General features: G+C 44.5%; 2 protein-coding genes across 5 annotated transcripts in view; one reads left to right on the top strand and one right to left on the bottom strand.

The window, feature by feature from the left end:
- The window catches only part of pds5a (PDS5 cohesin associated factor A), a 20990-nt gene extending 19288 nt beyond the window's left edge, over positions 1 to 1702 (bottom strand). For 3 of the 4 annotated variants that reach the window (XM_035636118.2, XM_035636119.2, XM_047334062.1), the window contains exons 1-2: positions 1330 to 1468; positions 469 to 627 (exon numbers count right to left, since the gene is read on the bottom strand). In XM_035636118.2, coding sequence (XP_035492011.2) covers positions 469 to 588 — 120 coding nt within the window. In that variant the 5' untranslated portion in view covers positions 589 to 627; positions 1330 to 1468. Of the gene's footprint in view, positions 1 to 468; positions 628 to 1329; positions 1469 to 1565 lie in introns of those variants that run through there. The other variant, XM_035636117.2, reaches the window with a different exon arrangement.
- Positions 1519 to 14549, top strand: n4bp2 (NEDD4 binding protein 2). The gene is made up of 16 exons (XM_035636116.2): positions 1519 to 3079; positions 3755 to 4772; positions 5498 to 5622; positions 5816 to 5904; positions 6248 to 6324; positions 6463 to 6603; positions 7004 to 9627; positions 10193 to 10278; positions 10424 to 10469; positions 10843 to 11066; positions 11163 to 11287; positions 11542 to 11668; positions 12087 to 12263; positions 12462 to 12630; positions 13105 to 13228; positions 13413 to 14549. The coding sequence occupies exons 1-16, from the start codon at positions 2821 to 2823 to the stop codon at positions 13456 to 13458; spliced, it is 5457 nt and encodes a 1818-aa protein (XP_035492009.2). The 5' UTR covers positions 1519 to 2820; the 3' UTR covers positions 13459 to 14549.

Here is a 14549-nt window from a genome sequence, read left to right as displayed (position 1 = left end):
GATTTGGTGCAATACGAATAACATGTAATTGAGTCCTGCTGATGTTCAATCCATCTTGGTTATAATCTTTTCCGTGAGTGCACATGTTTTCTTCAAACTTTCTCAAACATGAATCTTTGTTTTGTTACCGTGCAGCACAAATAGCTTCACAGTGAAAGGTGTCAAGTCTTAAGGGCTGTCCCCTCAACGCGCTTATAACAGGCTTGACAGGTTGAAGCCTTTACCATTCATGAATACCATTTCATAATCATCTCAAACTAAGCATGAGCAACATCATAATACTCTGGTGGTGACAGTGTGATTGTGAGTGTTGCAGTCGTGACGGAGGGAAGCCAGGGGCCTCCTCTTACTTAAGGCACCATAGAGAGAAAGTTAGAAGGGGTCGGCCCCGTGCCAGGGGCCGGACACTGAGGCTCGGGAGCTTGTAGGACAACCGCCTCTTCGCAGCAACGGACGCCATCGACGTACCTTCAACCGTTTGACCACCTCGTCGTTGCTGATTCTGTCCGTGATCTCTTTCACTCCGGGCGGGTAGGTGATCTGCACGTCCCCCGCCGGTCGCTGCTGCTGCTGCTGCGGGAACTCCATGCTTGTCGGCGTACAGTTCACACGGTCTTCTACTGGCCTCTATGGGTCGGAAAACAAAAGTTCAACACCACCATGCTACCGCACGCACCAAAAACATCGTCTTAAGCACCGTGCGCATTCGCCAACCGCCAATTTCGTCCGCTAAAATCGCCAAAACCGTGCGTCAACTTGTATCGACATTCTGGTCCGGGGAACTTTTCTAGCAGAAAGCCGCCGTTCATGCAGCACTGTGCATACGATTAGCTTGTATGCTAAAGGACCCCAGCTAAAAAAAATCAGCTCCATATTTTTTTCCCCGTAAATGTCTAATCGCGAACACCGTACAGCTGCGCAAACGCGCTCAAGTGTCTCCTCGGTGTCCTCGCGGGTATTTGAACCACCGCGTTGCCGAGGAACCACTTCTGGAACAACGAGAGCCGCTGGTGTGTGTCTACTGTCACAGGTTATCGAATGAGCTAGCTAGTTGCAGTGCGAACATCATTAGCTAGCGGCTAACATTTTGCGGGAAGGAAGTCGTGTTAGCAGCGAACGGCTAACACACGATAGCCGTGCAGGCTAGCTGGTTAGCACACTTAGCCTAGGCCGCAAACTACTCTGGTACCCATCACATCTCTACAGGCAATCACAGAGGAAGTGAAGTATCTCATGATCTCTGCCTCCAACGGCCGCGCTCGTGCTCTGTCGCTGTGCTTTTCGACAAATGCAACTACTTTGCAAAGTTTAAAAACGAAGCTTATTTACTTGTTACTGTCTTTTCTCAACTTCAACGCATCGCTCCGCACTGCCGCTAGTTCACGGGCGAAGGAGGGCTGCTGCTGCTGTCGCCGCCGTCGCCCTGAACCCTCCTCTCACCACCAACTTGCCCCCACGGAGCATTTTCAACACCCCAGCAAATGCAAAACGAATCTGTTTCCACACGTACAACTGCTGCTAAAACCCCCGAAATCGTTTCCAGGCGCCTCGTCGCTAGTATTTACCTCTCAAGTAGGCCGTTTTAATTCATTAGTCTGACACAGGTTGGGTTGAGTTTTCGGCACAAAGCTCTCAGTCCGTTCAGTCGGCGCTGTCTGTGCGAAGACTGGGTGCAGAGCGCCCCCCTCGGTCTCTTAGGAGTACTGCACTGACAAATACATGGCGGGAGGAATAAACGGCTTCTTTCATCTTTCTGTTTCTTCACCACACGGTAGGATTAGAAATTCACATTGTCAATGAATAATGACACTTTCTGTTTTTGTGTCGTGTAGATAGAGGGAAAAAAACTTAAACAGTATATTAATGCTAATATTATTCATCGCCACATCATAATTAAAGTAGATGTGGCCGGTACATTTTATTTTAAATGGCTGAAGTGATGGTCATCCAACACTTATTCCTGCTACCAATAATTTTACACTGACATTTTTATTTCCTAGTAATATATAAAATACTACTATATCTTTATTGGCAGTATTTGACATTTCCCAGTTGTGGGTTTTTTTCTGCTACAGGAGTCCGTCGGGTCTTGAAATGTTTTCTTTTCATTAAGTTTTCCTTATATCTGGTCCTAATTATCTTCCATACTGTTTGTACATAAGATTATATGCCCACACTGAGATTTAAGTAGAACACAGATATACTTTTCCTCTTTAGATAGATATATAAATAGATAGATAGATAGATAGATAGATAGATGTGTTCATCCAAAGGGAAATTGCAGTCTTTCCAGCAGCAATACCATATATTACACAGTATCACTTACACACAGAGACACAAGGTAGGTATAAGACACCGTATTTACAGCTATATGTTATGTATATACATACATAAACTTCTATACAACTAGAAACAATAAATAAGCTAAAAATGAAAGAATAAATTCGAATTAGGATATAAAAAATATTTGTGCAGTTAAAATTGTCAAAGAAACCTGAGGTGAATGTGTAAACAGCAGTCTAGTGTCAAACTCTTTCATGTTCATCAATCTGCAAGGTGAAGATCAGACATCCAAGTAAAACATCAACCGGCAGTTCAGACACCTGTGTTTTATTTTGAAAATCGCCGTCTTGGTTTCCGGTGCCGGGCTCTGAGTGTTCCCACCACTTGGAGTGCTGTTCAGATATCACAACCTTCCGTACCGACACTACAGCGGCATGTTATCAGCTCTGGGTCGTTCCTCCGGAGCTCCCTCGGCTACTTAGTTAGCTCCGTGTAGCCACTAATGACAGCGACCGGCAGCGACGTCTCGGCCACGGAATGCCCCGGAGAAAGAAGAACGGCCAGAGCCCGGCCAGGGTCCCCGGCGGGCCACCGGCGGAGGGCGGAAGCCTCGGCCCCACCGCGGGTCACCGACTCCACCAGGGATACGACGGTGCCATGGCGCACAACTTCCAAGCCAGCGACTCGCTGCCCGGCTCGACCACCAAGGAGGAGGTCGTTCAAAACATGCAGGAGATGTTTTCTTGCTTGGACCCCGACGTCATCTACATCGTGCTGTCCGAGTGCGACTTCAAAGGTAGGTTAACTTGGCTGAGCAGTTAGCTCGGTAGCTTGTTAGCAGGTGTGTTTCTGACAAGTGTTGAAGCGTTGCACCGCATTCGATTCCTGCACTGTGAAGGTCTCGTGAGTATCACGGACTGTCACTCAAAACTGTCCCTCCCCGCTCACCGTCGTCCACCTGTTGTGTCCGCGTAGATGAACTGCAGCACCGATACGTTTGAAAGACACACGATGTGATGGAACAACTTGTACAGTGAGTGTTACCCAACTGCTTCCCTAAGTGCAAACAAGTCAGACAAGTCAGATGTCTCTATGTGGCACATCAAATTCAACAGGAGTTGAGCTAAAGTGACCAAGATTTCACAAACCTACACCGAGGAGACTGACAGTATCAGACCTGCACGAGACTGTGAAGCAGCTCAGAAACTTTTGACCTTATACGTTTTCAAAAGAGAACTTTACATTAAGTTACACCTTTCTGTCTTTTAAAAGACTGGTGTGTCGCCATTATTCCTGCCCTTATAATCGTATGTCTAAAAAGGTAAACATTATTGTTCTGTGTGAGAGGACCAATCCACATTCCTATCAACTGCATTATAATGGCATGAATCATGCAATATAAAAGTTAGATATTCTAAGATTGAAAATTTCACTCCTTTTTGTTTGTTTGTTTACCCTCTTTGTGTCCTAGTTGAAAATGCGATGGACTCCCTCTTGGAGCTATCAGTGGCTGCTGAAGTTGCAGCCCCTTCTGCAGTCTCTGGCTTTGAGCGCACTGCGGCAGTCCTGCTCAGCCCCCGACACTTACCTGGACCTGGACCAGACCCCGACTCCTCCAAACCATCGCATCAGACCTCCCCTCCTCCCTCTACCAACCTCCTGTCTGAGGAGCTGGACCTACTAATCGATCAGGAGCTAGAGACACTGACTGCGAAGCGAGATGCTACGGAGGAGCACCACAGCAGCCAGTATTTATCTGCTGGTGTATCCCTGTCTTCTTTCCCTCCACCACCATTTCCCCAGCAGCCGCTCCCTGAGCTGCTTCAGTCCAGCCTGAAGTCGAGATCCAGAGGACCCTCTACTGAGCAGCCGTGCACAGTGGGAGACTTGGGAGAGCAATTGTCTGCTTCCTCTCCACTGGACCACCTCACCTCGTGGAATGAGGAGACGGCCGTGGGGCAGCAGTTACTGGTGGATTTCACTCATCTGTTGAAAGAAACTCCTGCAGACAAGCCGAAACCTCCTTTGGACCTGGCAGCATCAGGGCGTCCCTCAGCTTTCCAGGTGTATAAGAAACAAGACCCGTCACACGGTCTTTCAGAGAGAGCAGGGGCCATGCCCTCTGATGCGATGGTTGGTGGAGCGAGATCTAAGGTGTTTAATCGTGAGAAACTCGGCTACGTGTCATCACCCTGGAACCTGGGGGCACCAGTTTTTTCTCCCCGTATCCATGGAAGCCAGGCTCCAACCTTCATTACCCCTGTGGCTCAGATACCTTCCACCTGGCCCAGCCAAACTATGCACGCCTCTCCCTGGCTGAGTCATGCTCCTGCCAGTCAAGCGCCTCTCAAGCCTTCAGCAACTATTCCAAAGTCCTGGGCCCTGTCTGCTGCTCAACCCCCTGCTCAGCAAAGTAGGCTTCGTTTGGAAGGGAATGTGCTTGTGATGCTACGTGGTGCTCCAGGATCTGGCAAGACATCATTGGCAAGGTATTTTTTGGGATCTCTGAATAGCAATATGCTGTGCTCTCTTGTAATGTGTGTCGTTAGTAGTACAGTTTGCTTTGTTATCAAAGATGCAGCTCATGCACACAGCCTCGTGATAAGAAACAACAATCTACTGTAATGTAATCATCTGGTTTGACAACATTCTGATACTTTCGTTTTGTTTTTAACAAGCTAAGAAAGTCACAGACACGACACGTGTGTGCGTGTGTGTGTCTAAGCCGGTCACGTTATCAACTTATCGTACTATACATGAATATGAACTCAATCATTTTTATTGACCTCAATAATAGCCATTGTGTCTACATGCTTGTTTGTTCAAATAAGAATGAATGTCAACAATAGTCCAGCAAGTTTTGCTACTTCAATCCTCTCATCTGTTCTTGTCGTATGATTAATCTTTTACTGGTTTGGCCTACAACATTCAAATTCGTATTTCTTAGTATTTTTCTAAAGGCACCATGTCTTCAAATTGCTCGTTTTGTCTGGACCTAAACTTTGGATAACATTTCTCTCAGCAGCAACGCAAATCATGTTGAAATTGCACGTGCAACGACCAAAAGGCATATACTGCAAGCTCACATGATTCAGTATTCAGTAAAAATGGTCTTATAATGACGATAATATTGTTCATCGCAATCATTTCTGGGACAAAATGTCGTGCAAAAAAAGTAGTTATCGTGACAGGCCTGTGTGTCCTCTTTCTGCAGAGCCATGTTAGAGCATAACCCGGGTGGAGTTATACTATGCACTGATGACTATTTTGCGCGCCTTGGACTATATCAGTTTGACCCCACCGCTCTGGGGGAGGCCCACGAGTGGAATCACAAACGAGGTAAATAACACACACTCAAACACACACAAACACAGCTTTGATAAGAAGTGACGCAGCATTATCTAGTAATCATTCCTGTGTTTGTTTTTTTTATCTTTGTAATTGATTGCAATCTGTTTGACCCCCACTTGTATTCACACAACAAATGTTTTGTTTCTCTTGTGTTGTCTCCTATGAAAACGTTATCCCATAGCCAAGGAAGCCTTTGACAGGGGCACTAATCCCATCATAATTGACAATACCAACATGCAGGGCTGGGAGATGAAACCCTATGTGGTTCAGGTCAGTTTGCTCGGGAGCAGTTCATCCAGCACAGTAACAAATCTCATGTGATTATTTTTTTTGCTGTTGAACTAATTCCTCTGGAGAAGAGATAATCCAGAGAATGCATGACACTGTAAATGGGTCGGGCAATGGTAAGACCAACATCAACCCTGTGTGAAAAACTGCCTCCTCATTAATTTAAATGTACTTTACAATGTGATTATTACAGTAATTTGATTTACCTTGTGATCATCTTGATGAAAAATGTAAACACTTACTCTCATTATAACCTTTTTTTTGAGTAAGGTTTCTGGACACAGTTCACACAAATATTTTCATGAACTGCAAATATCTGTCCTAGGCGCTGAAACATGGATACAAAGTGCTGTTCCGAGAGCCGGACACTTGGTGGAAGAACAAGCCCCGAGAACTGGAAAGGTGAGAGAGGGAGAGGAATTACAGTAGTATCTGTTTTTGATCAAAAATATTAAATCATTTTGTTTATGTTCAGTGTTTGAAGATCCTGATTTGTCTCCTTTTATCTGTTTGTTTTGTTCTGTCTACATGCATGTGCAGACGCAACACACATAATGTGCCAGTGGAAACAATTCGCCGCATGCTTTTTGGATATGAGCGCTTCGTCACAGTGCAGTCTATTATGGGTTCACACATGCCTGAGTGGAAACAGCATCCCCATCTGGAGAAAAACAACTCTCGGTGAGTTTCATTCACAATTTTTGTCTCAATACAGATCTAGTTTTAATTCATCTGTGTTGAATTGTGGTCATGTACAACATTATTTTGTCATATTTTAGAATATATTTTTTGAAAGTGAAAATCCAGTGTTTATCACCAGTAATTGAGAGAATTCTCCTCTCTCGTTTCAGTTATCACAGAAATATTTAGAAATGCAGTATTAGTAATAGTTTTAAAATGAATCAGTCAGTTTGGTTAAAATAAATGAAGATGAATATCAAATCTTGATGTATGAGTGAGACAAGAGTGTTAACCAAATTCCATATATTTCTAAGAAATGATTGTCCACTATGGACCAGTGTTTCTCACACCTGATTGTTTATTGCAGTAGTACCATTCATATCCTTTTTTCCCCATCTAGGCTGGTGTCCTCTGAAACACCTTGTCCTGATCTGGTAGTTGAACCTGGGTTAACTGAGAGCTGTAAGAAATCCCGATCTCAGCTGTTTTCCTCTCTTCCTGATGTGTCATCCATTGGTCGTTCCTCTTGTGAAGTGGGAAACCTGGAAGATGGCACCCACAAATCTACAGAGTCGCTTAATTTCCAGCCTGCTGGAAGACCCGCAGAAACCCCTGAGATGGACGAGGAAATGTATTTGGGAGAACTTAATTCTGAATTGGATGCTGAGTTACAGCAGAATAATCCAATAGATCAAATAATCCCAGACTGTATTGTGGAATCAGTGATGAATGAAGATCAGAGAGGGGAAGAAATATCGGCGGCTTTCTCTGAGTCTATTGGACAGAGGGTACGGAGAGAAAGGCCAAGCAGGAGGTCTGGATTTGACAAGATGGAGCCTGCAGATCTGGTGAAAGATGCCAACCTATCAGTGAGTGAGGCAAAGGATAGAGAAAAGACAGAAGAGGAAGCAGAAGGAGTTGATGTCTTGAGGGTCGAGGAAGAAAAGGGAATGCCTAAAATGTTGGATTTTGTAGGAGACTGGCCATCTGAAGGATCCCTCGATCAACGACAGATGAGGACAAGAGAAAGGCACAAAGAATCAAATCGGAAGGAAGCTGAGGGTGCGTCTAATGAAAATAAAATCAAAGTGCAGCCAGATGTAACCGAGTTTCAGAAGCTTCTTGATCTGATTCAGACCGGTGTAGCTGCCTTTCAGACCAGCTCTTCCCATTCTTCCTCCCTTTCCTTAAGCTCTGAAGAGGAAATGCTCAAAGAATTGGAGGCCGGAGGCAGTAAATCTTACAGTGAAGAGAGAGAAAACTTGAACAGGTTTAACAACAGCAGAGGTGAACTGCCTGACTGCGTGTTGGACTGGAAGCCAGCTGACTCTTGCAGGGTCAGGAAATCGAGAATTGATAATGGAGAGGAACTTAAAAGTGAAACAGAAGCGAGTAGTACAACAGGAAGGGATGACCATGTGTCGGACAATGTCAGAGCAACAACCAACTGTACAAATCCTGCCACAGAAACAAATATATGCCATGATGGGGTGGGGAGCCACAATACTGAAGGTGATGTTGGTACAGAGACTGGTGATAGGGACAGTAGTAGCTGCACAGAGGAGGGCAGAGAGTCTGGAACTGAGGCTGATGTCAGCCTCATTAGTGAGGTGTGTCAGAGTCCAATGTGTGAGGGCTCTTTGGAAAAAGAAGGCAGCACTCTCAGTGGAGGCAGTCAGGAGAGAAAGCAGCGTCAGGGTCGCAGATCCGGGAAGCAGTGCAAGCTCGCCCTCACCTTCACTCAAAACTGTCCTGGTTCTTCATTGAATACTCCTGAATCCCCCAATAGCACAGCCCAAAACATAGACAGTGGTCAGAATAGCATTAACACAGAAGTCAAACCTAGCTCTAATTCTAGCTGTAACGTTAAACCAGACATTGACCCGTTCACAGAGTCCAAATCTGAGGCACATGCGCAGCCTCCTTCTCCCACTTTTTCTCCAGAGGACGGGGGCTGCTTCACCCAGACAGAGCCTCAAGACTTTGCCCGTCTTTGGCGTCTCAATCGTCAGGACAGCCCAGATGATACAATCCTCACTGCGTGCAGCCACTCCAGTGACTTCACAGTCTTGCATGGTGACTCATTTCGCTTTGTGCCGGAGCGGGCCTCTGCAGATTTTGCAGCTGTTGCCGTTCACCCCTTTTGCCAGAAAGAGGTTACCTACCGTGTGGTGCATGAGAAAGGCACACAAGTGGAGGAGAAAGATCTCGGAGGAGCTCAAGACCGGCTCCAGAGCTTATGCATTCTAAGTCGTCATTTTAAACTAGTTCATTTTGATACATTAGAAGATCTTTATGACAAATGCCATCAGGACCTGGAATGGACCACGAACCTGCTGCTTGACTCTGGAGAGAGGTTCTTTAAAGATGAGGATGAGGAGGAGGGTGGTGTTCGAAGGGAAGGTGACCAGAACACATCCAGTCTCTTTGGAGCTTTAGGGCAAGTTGTAGAAACCAGGTTATGTACTACTGTGTTAGATGTGTGCCACCCTGAAGACGTGTCAAACGCAGGGGCAGCTGGATTTGAGGAGGGGACTCAGCAGTCTACATCTGGATCAGTTAGTGGGTCAAATGAGAGCATCACTATTTCTGAATTACCAAGTTTTGAAGGTGAAGCTGACCAGCCGGATACAACCGCACACTCTGAAAAAACTCCTCAAACAGAACAAATTCTGCAGAAAGTCACAAAAGAAAGAGACAAAATTGAACTCAAAATAATGGCAGAGCCTGACCCAGGAGGTGCCGCTTATGGTGGGAGCCCAGGCGACGGCGTAATAGTTGAAGAGTGGCGGACCGAGATCGAGGACGAGCTTGCCAGCATGGACGAGGTTCACCGGCTGCTGCAGGCCGAGCTGGAGGAGATGGAGATGGCGGAAAAGCAGAGGAGGGAGGAGAGGACTGAAAGGAAGCACGCGGGAGAGGGAAGGAGCCGACACCTGGACATTCAAAGTGTGGAGCTGAAACTACCCACTGAGCTGGCGTTACAGCTAACGGAGCTGTTTGGTCCAGTGGGAGTAGACCCAGGTAACTAACACACAGGCATCACACTGAAACCACAGAATGTTCAAATGTCGATGCAAGTCTTAGAGGACCAGTTGTGTAGGATTTAGGGGGAATCCATAGGCATAAATGTAATACTATCTTCATAATCATGTTTTAATTAGTGTGTATGTACTGGAAACGTCCACAGACGCCACTATGTTTCACCGCCATGTTTCTATAGTAGCCCGCAACTGAATAACCAAACACTGGCTGTGGGGGCCTGTGGGCTTTTTTTACGTGATTGTAACCTCACAGCTCGATGCCTATAAATCCTTCACAACTGGTGCTATAATGTGTCAGTATGTTCAGTAAGTAGTTCATATTGACTAGGTTGTATGATGTGTTGTCAATTCACTTAAAAAGCCACGAGTGTTTAAACCCAATCTTCAAAAGAACACTGTTAACTGATCTGACTCTTATTTACTGAGTCACAGCCTTTGCTGTTCATGAATCAGTCACTGAACCAGTAAAAAAAATAATTGTCTTTATCCTTCTCTGCTACTCGGAACTGACAGTATCTGTCCTCTATGGTTTTCACTATATTCAGAAACCTGCTCCACTGATGACTATGCAGTGCAGATGGACCTGAACCTGGCTAAACTGCTCCACCAGAAGTGGAAGGAAACAATCCAGGCGAGTTCCTTAACACTCGGCAGTGATACTTTAGCACCAAAAGTGGATCGACTGTTAATCCGCTCTGATATTATGATTTTCTGTGTGTGACTTTAAATTTGGTCCTTGTTGGTTAGGTTGACTGTAAATGTTTTATTTTTTACAGGAAAGGCAGAGACAAGCAACTCTTTCATTCCACTTGCTTCAGGAAAGTAGGTCCACACAATCACACACACACACGCACACACACACACACACACACACACGCTTGGAACACAAACTTAAAATCTATCTATTTGCTCAGCATATGATTAATACTGTTGCATACATACATACCTGTAAATCAGTACACACGCAATGACTTACTACTTCACCCCCGGGAGGTGGTGTGATATGTTGTTTTGGGGCGTGTCTGTGTGCATGACTTTAATAGCCTGCCATTTTGATTCTGCAATATGCCCAGTTACATTGATACATTATGTAAAAATACCAAAAAATAATTATTGATTGATTTGATTATTACGAGGAACAATATAATTTTCTTTTTGTTCCACAATCTTGAAATGTAGCCCTTTGTATGTTCAGGTTCAGTACACTTGGGTGACTCTCAGGTGGACAAACCTGGGCCACAGGAGCGAACACAGCCAGGACAGTTCCTCATTAGTGCCGACAGTTACACGTCACTGGACGGTCAACCCGAGGCCCGTGGTCAGATGCCGTTCATGGACCACTGGAATGTGTTGCGTCCACATGTCTCTCTCAGGGATATCATCAAAGAGGAGCAGGCTTTGCAGGAGAATGTGAAGAAGGTAATGCACACAGCTACCGCACCTGTACACATCAGTATTTCTATCGCACAGACATCTTGAGTGATACCCTTCACTTTCCTACCCTTTTCCTTTCAGACCAGACAAAGTCGTGCGGACCTCGACCGGCGAGATGGCGCCACCCTGTTAAAAGAGAGCAAACTGTTCTCCCTGTTCCCCACCATTGACAGGCATTTCCTCCAGGACATCTTCAGAGACCACAAGTAAGACACAAGTTTATCTTTAAGACCGTTACACACTTCCACCACCTTCTCTTAGAAGACCAGGCAGCACATTAATCCAGATGCAACAGTTGAACAACTCATTCATTTTCCATTCTAGATAGTAAATGCACACAGGTTCTGATATGCACTGAAGTCAGTTCCTGTTCTTTTGATAGGAGGATCAAAGATCTTTGTCTAATGTGAGAGAACCTTTGATGCGCCTGACTAATATCTGTGTGCTCATGCTCGTGTAGCTACAGCCTGATGCAGACTCAGCTGTTTCTTCGCTCTCTACTGGAGGAGGAACCTGTCAGGACGGTTGTTGCCCCAGAGGCTCCTCGGTCTGACCACCACCGAGCAGCCAGCAAGGAGAGAGAAAAGGTATTCACAAATACAGGCAGAGAGAGAAACACACAGTGGAACAGAACAAATTAAAGATTTGTTTAAATTATTCTCATGTAGAATCTCTCTTGAGCTCTGTATCTTTACCCTTGCACTTATTTGTCATCTTTAGTTATTAACAGCTAAAGGTGTTTACCTACAATACATTACAACAGTGTAACTTTAGGGAAAAGTGTGCCACTAAGTAGTAAAATATCCATTGTATTCTGTAATGTCAATACATCTAGGATGAAACCGTGTACAGTGCACAGAGGAGAGAGGCGTGTATTTTTCATGTATACACAAATAGGAAAACTACCACAAAGCAGAACAAACAGAGTTCAAATATGTGCATTAAAAGTAGGAAAAAACACAGTTTTTACATTTTCTCTCACATTCTGTCATTTTAATATGTCAGAGGCAGAGGCCCCTCGAGTCGACCCTAACTGACTATCAGGATGTGGAGGACCCAGAATATGACGACTTCAGGGCCGAGGCCAGCCTGCAGAGGAGCCGACAGCTAGAGAATTTTACCAAGGCCGCTGAGGCCTACAAGCAAGGGCGCAAAGAGGTGGCCTCGTTTTATGCACAGCAGGCAAGTGGCTTTGGCAGACTGTTTGATTTTAATGTTGTGTCTATCTCTCAGCTCTTTTTTCACCCGTGAAGCACTTTGTATGTGTCAGCTTTAGTCTAACTGGTGGGGGAAGACATTTTGTGGTAATGGTGAAGTCTTACTCATGGCGTTAAATGCTCTGCTGAAGAGTAAATTAACTGGCATCAACTTTTTTCTCAGGGACAAATGCATGGCCAGCGGATGCGTGAGGCCAATCACCGTGCAGCGGTTCAGATTTTTGAGAGGGTCAATAGGTCGCTGCTGCCCCAGAACATCCTGGACCTCCATGGACTACATGTGGGCGAGGCCCTGCAGCACCTGGCTCAGGTCTTACTGGACAAAACCACCGGTATTTAATAATGAGCTGTTTTCACTCTCAGACCTGCCCCACACTCTTAGGCTGCAGAATAACATCACCATAATACATTTATCATCTCTATCTCAACTCAGCTCTCCTGCTCCAGGTGACAAATACTGCACAAGCATTGGGGCACTCTTTTCATGAATGTGCTTAACGCAACAGTCTCCTGTGTCTTCATGACAAAAACCCACCATCTTTTAACTCATAATACAGTCTGTGTAGCTTTCTTCTTGACGAGCAAACTCAACATCATGTTTAAAACTGATGTGAGTGACGACATCGTTAGGTGATGTACATCTGGACTGTATGAACGATCTGGATGTCCAAACAACAACATTTACTAAGTTTGTGCTTTTGCCCCCTTTTTTTAAATGCATTTTTATTTTTGTGTAAGTTTGTGTTTACTTCTCCTTTTAACTTTATGCTGTGTTTTGTGTGTTTGTTTCGTACTTCTTACACCAGACTGTGAGAAGGGTCTGTGTCGACCTCAGCTCTCAGTCATCACAGGAAGAGGGAACCACAGCCAGGGGGGCGTGGCCCGCATCCGCCCCGCCGTTATAGACTACCTCACTAACAAACACTACAGGTATACACACACACACACACACACACACACACACACACACACACACACACACACACACACACACACACACACACACACACACACACACACACACACACACACACACATACATACATATACATGCAAAACACAAGTGCATTGTGTTCATGTCACCCACCTTATCTCGTCTCTCTCTATCTGTTAGGTTCACTGAGCCAAAGCCAGGTCTCGTGTTGGTCTCTTTGAAGTGAAGAGAATCTGGTTTGTTGGATTCAAGCTAAAGCTGTTATGTAGGACAACACAGACACAAACACACACACACACACACACACACACACACACACACACACACACACACTTAAACTCATCCACATGTACAATTATTACATTATATACAGTATGACACACTCAGCGTCCTTGTTTCTAAGGCAGTTAGATACTTTTGTTTATACTCAACCACTCTCTTCGTCCGCCATGTAGCTGCCAGAAACTTAAATTAATCTTAATCCTGAATAAATTGAGGTTAATTTTAGTTAAGATGTTGATATTAATTCAGATGTCAAACAGAATAGTGTTTTCTTTTGTGCTCATGAAAGAGAACTGCATTGTGTGAGATTGCAAATAAGTACAAGTTAGTATTTTTATACATCTGTGAAGCTAGAATGTACATACTGTATTGTTATATTTACAAATGTTTTATAGTGTGGTGTATCTCCTTTATGCCTTTTTAAAGAGAACCAAAATAAATCCCTGCATTAAGAGGGCTCCATGTTGGATAATGTGTTGTTTCATGTTTGAGACATGATGAAAGTATTTTATGAAGATTCATATGAATCATGTTTGCATTCTGTCTGCGTGGAGGTTGTTCTGGGATTTTAAACGATGAGGCATTTATTTTTGAACACAATTTAATCATTGCATTTGGCACAAATTCTCTGTTCACCATCTAATCACATGATGTCCTGTGAGAAGACACATGCTTAAAAGGAAGAGTATATTCATAATTAAACTCAGGGAATATTCAATAATGTTGAATTTTCTTCTCTTTCAATGTAAATCACTCGTTTCCAGCCTGTTAGCAGAAGCTCGTCTTAAACTCACTGTGCCAAATTTTGTAGCAGTTGTATAAATTGAGTGGTTGCACTAAATTTGTAGGTTTAAAATCACTTCTGTTTTCCTACCTGTGTGACGACGACAACAGCGTTGACAGATTTTACTGGTTGTACATAATAATGTGAACGCATGAATAACAAAGAGAAGATTGTATTTTTTTTATTGATTTGTGCAAATGGTTTTACAGAGAATATTGTATTGTGGAATAAAATTCTATTTGTTTACAGTT

The sequence above is a fragment of the Scophthalmus maximus genome, chromosome 8 (assembly GCF_022379125.1).
Source record: "Scophthalmus maximus strain ysfricsl-2021 chromosome 8, ASM2237912v1, whole genome shotgun sequence".
In the NCBI taxonomy this organism is placed as follows: domain Eukaryota; kingdom Metazoa; phylum Chordata; class Actinopteri; order Pleuronectiformes; family Scophthalmidae; genus Scophthalmus; species Scophthalmus maximus.
Note: the sequence above shows the minus strand (reverse complement) of the source record. Positions and strands in the feature narration are given on the sequence as shown.

Bases quoted from the DNA above. Each gene is read 5' to 3' on its own strand.
- n4bp2 (XM_035636116.2), top strand. From the start codon at position 2,821: ATGCCCCGGAGAAAGAAGAACGGCCAGAGCCCGGCCAGGGTCCCCGGC. The intron at 6,325-6,462 runs GTGAGAGAGGGA...ATGCATGTGCAG, and splicing joins AAGCCCCGAGAACTGGAAAG to ACGCAACACACATAATGTGC. The intron at 11,288-11,541 runs GTAAGACACAAG...ATGCTCGTGTAG, and splicing joins GACATCTTCAGAGACCACAA to CTACAGCCTGATGCAGACTC.